General features: G+C 37.0%; 1 protein-coding gene across 4 annotated transcripts in view; it reads right to left on the bottom strand.

The window, feature by feature from the left end:
- Positions 1–1204: 1204 nt before the first annotated feature.
- Positions 1205–6118, bottom strand: part of LOC128011149 (AP-1 complex subunit beta-1-like) — a 45099-nt gene continuing 40185 nt past the window's right edge. For all 4 annotated transcript variants that reach the window (XM_052593301.1, XM_052593307.1, XM_052593292.1 and 1 more), the window contains 2 exons: positions 5441–5595; positions 1205–2365 (listed from right to left, as the gene is read on the bottom strand). In XM_052593301.1, the coding sequence (XP_052449261.1) occupies positions 2291–2365; positions 5441–5595 (230 nt within the window). In that variant the 3' untranslated portion in view covers positions 1205–2290. The remainder of the gene's footprint in view (positions 2366–5440; positions 5596–6118) is intronic.

Genomic DNA, 6118 nt, shown 5'->3' with positions numbered 1-6118 from the left:
AAATTCTCACAATTCCATTTATGTTTGCTAGAAAAATGCATGAATCTAGACATAAAAGAGTAGGTACATAATGTTGTGCGATTAATTTATGTTCTTATTTAATGGTCATCTGAGTGAATACAATTACAATGTCTCTAATCCAGTTTTTAATTTCTCCATGCTCATTTGGATGATAGAAGTGCATGGGTATCAAAATAGCATGGCCTGTAATCTAATGATATTTGGATTACTAACTTGGAATACATACATTATTCCAATTAGATTTACACAAGAAAGATTAATTTCTCTGGATTTTAGTCTTCTCAGTCCTCATTTAAAATGGTGATTTTTCTCCCTCGATCAGAACTTCAGGCCATTCTTAAACCTGACAAATAAGGACTGGGAGACATATCTCAGATTATCAATGCACACAACATTACAATAATATCCATTAAACATCAATAATGAGTGCTATAACATCCAAATTAAGAGGAGTTCATTAGTACTAAGAGCAATAGACTACAACTGAAGCCTCCTGTCTTCCTTGCTTAGATTGCTAGCCATAAGCTTTAAAATTGAGTTTCAATCTTGGCATATGGTTGGATGCACATGCAGCCCCAAGCTCCTTTAATATTCTACATTACCCTGTCATTTTATCACCACAGGACAGTCAATACAACAGAGAGAAAATTATGCTTAACATGATCCTGTCCATCATAGCTTCCAAAAAGAACAGGGAACAGAAGAACAGAACTACACAACCAATTATGAATATTTACCTACTGTTTTAGTGAAAAACTGGATGATGCATGGCTGCAGATCACAATAAATGGCATTTCCTGAAACCTTGCAACCCCAGTAAGGTAGCCTATTTGTTTCACTTGAGAAAATGTCATTAGATGAGAGACGGATTCATCTTGTGCCCACCAGGACTTCACATTTACAACAAAAAGGTGATATTTGGAAGTCTAGTTTAAATGAGTTCGTTTGCAGCATGCTGCCTGTTTGAGTCATACTGAATAAACCAGTATACAAGGAGTTAGGACTGTAACTGAAGCAGTTAAGAGTGGTCAATACTCAAAGTATTAAAATATAATGACTTCCATACATTTTGCGAGGGATTACACATTTCTGAAGCATTTTTGGACACTCCATGTTATTTAAGCCAAGGGTTTAATACTTTTAATTCTTTCTTGAAACCAGGATGAAATAAATACAATTTAAATCAATGGGTAATATACTTTTTTTATTTTTTTTTATTTCTTTAACAGATGATGCATTCATGACAGAATCCAACAAAAAGTAAAGCAAATTTCTTTACTGGACAGCTCCTTGTAGTCACCCCTATGTCTAAACCCACTTTATATAACACATACAGAATCAACAAACTATGATTAAAAAGAAAAACAATAATCATTGTTATTTGGGAACTTCTAAGTGTACACACACACACACACACACACACACACACACACACAGAGTCTCCCTCACAGAACCAACAGTTTATCTTGCTTGCAACAAAACACACACACACACAAACACAATAAACTGCACATAAAAGACAGTAGTAACTAAAAATAAATCCATCTTAATAGCAAAACATGACTGCAAACTTAGTCATCCCCAAATACAGAGATATTTTGAAGACAAAGAAAAAGTTTACCCAGCAATTGTGTAGTGCTTCTGGATAAACACAAAGCATTGTCTTAGAGATTTTAGGAGACTTAAATTACTGAGGAAAGACCGGAGAGAGCTTTAACAATACAGAAAAAAATAAATAAACATTTTAACCACAAGCATTCACACAACGGTTTGTGTGAATACAAAGCCAGTGACCCATTGTCCAATTATTAAGACTAAATTAAAATCAGCAGTTTTCAACTGTAGTAAACACACCCTTCCTACTACTGGATGGATGAGGAATTCAGGCTGGTCTAGAACTCTGAGGTCTTCTGCGCATGTTGCTTGACCTCATGAGGGGGAAAAAACATTTAGGATAAACTGTAGGCAATACAGTTATAATTGAGAACAACACCAGCACATGTGAAATCATAATCAAATCGTGTGTTTTTATATTTTGTTTGTTGTATTTTAGAAGAGAGACTACCCTTAACTGAGAGTAACTGTAATATTTGAAGGATTGCATGAGGGATAAAGAAGGGTGTTGGGAATGGACAAAATAATGAAGAAAAATTCCTTGGGATTCAGTCAGTCTGAGGGAAATGCAAGTCAGTGAGGGTTCTTTCTCTGACTGGTCCAATCAAGTTTCAGTCACCCAAATGATGCCTGGGAACTGCAGTTTCCCCCCACTTCAGTTCTTCAGCACCAACTCATAGCACAGGTACACAAACTGGCACACCTCTGGTGCTCTGCATCTTATTGACAGCTGCGGAAAGAAACAGAGAAATGGAGATTAGAATAAATTACAGAGACATGGGCAAATACCAAACATCAATTTCACAAAATTATTAAGAACTGAAGATTTTGAGGGCATGCTTAGAAAATTGAGAAACTACAAAGCGAAGAAAATGAATGTGAGAAAAACTAATAAATACTAGTAATGCTGAAAGTCTGCCAACACACTGATATAAATCTCCTTCCCTCTGCCAAGAGCAACCACACAAACACAAAATTACAAACACTGCCATGAAGACCAAAACAAGCTTCAACTTTATGACTACCGCTTCCAGTTTTTGCCTTATTATTAGCTGAGGAAGTCATAAGATTCATTTCAAGTCTGAAAGCACAACAGTACTTTTATCCAAGCATATATATATCGTATATATGTATCATATAAATATATAGTACACCACTGTTCAAATATTTGTGGTCAGTAAGGACAACAAGTAAAGTTACAGTAAAGGCATTTATAATGTTATAAATAATTATATTTCAAATAAATGCTGTTCTTTTGAACTTCAAAGAAACTTGCATAATGGTTTTTTGCAAAAAATATTAAGATGCACAACTGTTTACAACATTGATGTTTCTTCAGCACCTAATGAGCATATTAGAATGATTTCTGCAGGATCATGTGACACTGAAGACTGGAGTAACGTCTGTAGAAAATTCCGCTTTTCCATCACAGGAATAAATTACATTTTAAAATATGTTAAATAGTAAACAGTTTTTTTAGACTGTAACATTTCACAATATTACCGTTTTATTGTATTTCGGATCTAATAAATGCAGCCTTGGTGAGCATTAGATACTCATTTCAAAAAAATCTTCCCAACCCCAAACATTTGGATGGTGTTGAATGTTTCTGCCTTGAGCCCTTTTTGAGAAACAGTTTCAACTAACCACCTGTAGTCATTCATAAGCAGCTGTGTTTACTTGCTGCGAGCCACATAAAAAGCTGCTCCTCCTAAAAGGATCTCATATGGCACTAACAGAGTAATAGACAAATAAATGCAGACTAATGTCAGAGGAGCCACTGTGCTTGGAGAGGTCGACATGAGAGGAGACCTCTATCTACTGCAGCACCTGCTTCCTCTTTTGTCAAGTGAGCGCTGCAGCAGACTTGAGGCTTCTCACGGAGCAATCATACACAGGATAATCAGAAAGCCTGTGGGTACTGTGCAATACGACATCGTGAGTGCGAAAGGGAAAGAGAGGGAGAGGATGTATATCCAAGAGTCTTCTCTGGGCTTTTATGAGATCACCCTGCAGCTTTCCACAGCAATTGTGAGGCTCCCACAAGTCGAAAGAAAGATTTGTGTCTACACACACAGAGTTTGAGATTCCTAACACTGTCTCCGCTAAAGATGATGGAACGTTTCCAATGACAAGTATTTGAATATATTTATTTCAAGGTAGAAAAGCTTTATAATAGAATCACAGTCAATCAGACTATATTGGTGTATTCAATTAACATATACAGATTTATATGTACGTATATGAGTTACTGACCCCAGAGTTACTGAATGGTATTATGTATTAAAATGATAAAAGTTTTAAACACTTATAAAAAATAATAATATGCAATACACTGAATACAGATTTAAAAAAGCAAAGATCAATAGTGAGTTTAGGGAACAGTGTAAAGTGCTCATTAAAGATCATTTAACTCCTCACCAGTAAGATTTAGACTTATGCTGAGAACATTAAGAATGAGTTGGCATGTCCTTATCAAATGCAGGCCTACTCCACTTCAAGCTTTCATTAGTTGTTAGATTTGGAGGATTTTAGTCTTAGCTTCATGCAGAATGTGGTGGGTGCACAAACATAGACGTGATGACATTGGTGCTGACTTGCGTTGTGGCATCAGTTTCCTCTATGCAGAGGCGTTTTATTAACAGTTGCATTGTTCTATAATTTGACACGAGAGATGAAGTGAGAGATAAAGAAAGAGAGAGATACTGCACAGGTGGGTGGTGAGCATGAATGGTGTGACTCTAAGACTCTAAGAGATATAACAGTGGGTTGCAACAATGGGGCAGAATGTAATCAAAAACAGATGAGATGGTGGGATGACAGGAAGACTAGAAACAGCAGGGTGCTGCACAAAGGCTTGTGGGGAAATGCTTTAACAGATCCCTGCCATCAGAAGCTCGCAGCATTTAAAGGGGAACCGGGCCATGCCATTGGACGCCTGATTGCTATAGGGACGACGAACAGTGACAAATTGTAGAGCTTTGTAGCTAATGGAAACATTGCCAGATATTTAGAAAAAAAACAACATAACAGTTCACAGTATAGCCACATTTTTCTGTCCTTTCAGACAGATACTGTTTATATACTACAACAACAGCCAGGAACAAAACAACTATGATACATGGAGTGTGTATGCGCCTGAGTGGTGAATAACAGGACTCTTAAAGTGGCTATTACGATGTGAGCCAAGAGATGGAAGATTAACAGACCTATACAGATGTGTTGTGTGTCAGCGTTTCCTACAGAAATGGTGCCCTGTGTAGCTTATAACTTACATCTTAAGTATGCAAGTCAATTCTAGGTCCAGTACACTTGAGATCTAAGAGAAGAAATGGTTCCCTACAATTGTGTTTGAAGCATGATTCATGTGGGAAATGTGAACGGGAACATGAGGGAGAAGAAACATACACTCCAGATTAGGATGAGTGATAATGGCAAATCCCACAAACCAAACGGAGGAAGGACTGAAAGGAGGATTGACATCTTTCTTGACAATCTTCTTTCCTTATCATCACCCACACAGGATTTGCCAAACACTCTTTCTCTCTGAACACAATAGCTCGGTCTCCAACCTAGCACGCATTCAGCTTTCCCCATTGATCGGTTTCTTCTCTCACACAGGGACACAAACACACAGATCTTTCTCCAGCATGATTCATTATGAAATAACAGGAGAGCCGTTGTGTGAAACACACTCTGTCACATGTAGCAGTGTGTATGTGTGTTCGAGTGGCACTTTGTTAGTGCCTTCACATCTCTGTAAAAGCCACTACAACATCGTTCATGTCTCTTTGTTTCCATTTACCGTGTAGTTGGGGTTGCCGGTCTGTATGCGCATTTCTGCCAGCACCCAGATGCCGTTTGTGAGTTTGACAGACTGGTACAGCATGTCCTGCCCCTCCACTGTTCTCTTGGCAATGGTGAAGATATTACTGCCTTGCAGCTTGTTGCTGGCCACGTCTGTGAGAGAGAAGTTACTCATTAACAAAACTCAGACACACATTACAGTTTTTCTGAACCTGATTGAGTCTCCATGGCAACCTGCAAATTACTTACACATTGACATACGAACCATTCAGTAATTAGTCTGATTTAAAAGAAAAGTTTGCTCAAAAGACAACAAATTTAAATTCTACTATTGTCGTTCTTCCATGAATCAAAAAACTTAGGTGGAATGTCTAAGATTCACCAATTCACTGAAAAGAACCATCTCCCAACATTATTTTGTGAATCAGATTTGACTAGTCTACTACCATACAAAAGTTTGTGTTAGGTCAATTATTACATTTTTTTTTTTTAAGACTTATGTTCACCAAGGAAGCATTTGATTACTTTTTTTCAGGATTCTTTTATAATTAGAAAATTCAAAACAGCATTTATATGAAACATTTTTTGTTATGTTTGAAATGTCAAATTAATTGCTTCCTGAATAAAAAACAAACAAAAAAACTCTTACTGATGAAGTACACACAGCAAAGTTGTG

Source organism: Carassius gibelio, chromosome A5 (genome assembly GCF_023724105.1).
Source record: "Carassius gibelio isolate Cgi1373 ecotype wild population from Czech Republic chromosome A5, carGib1.2-hapl.c, whole genome shotgun sequence".
Classification (NCBI taxonomy): Eukaryota; Metazoa; Chordata; class Actinopteri; order Cypriniformes; family Cyprinidae; genus Carassius; species Carassius gibelio.
This window is presented reverse-complemented; position numbering and strand designations above follow the sequence as displayed.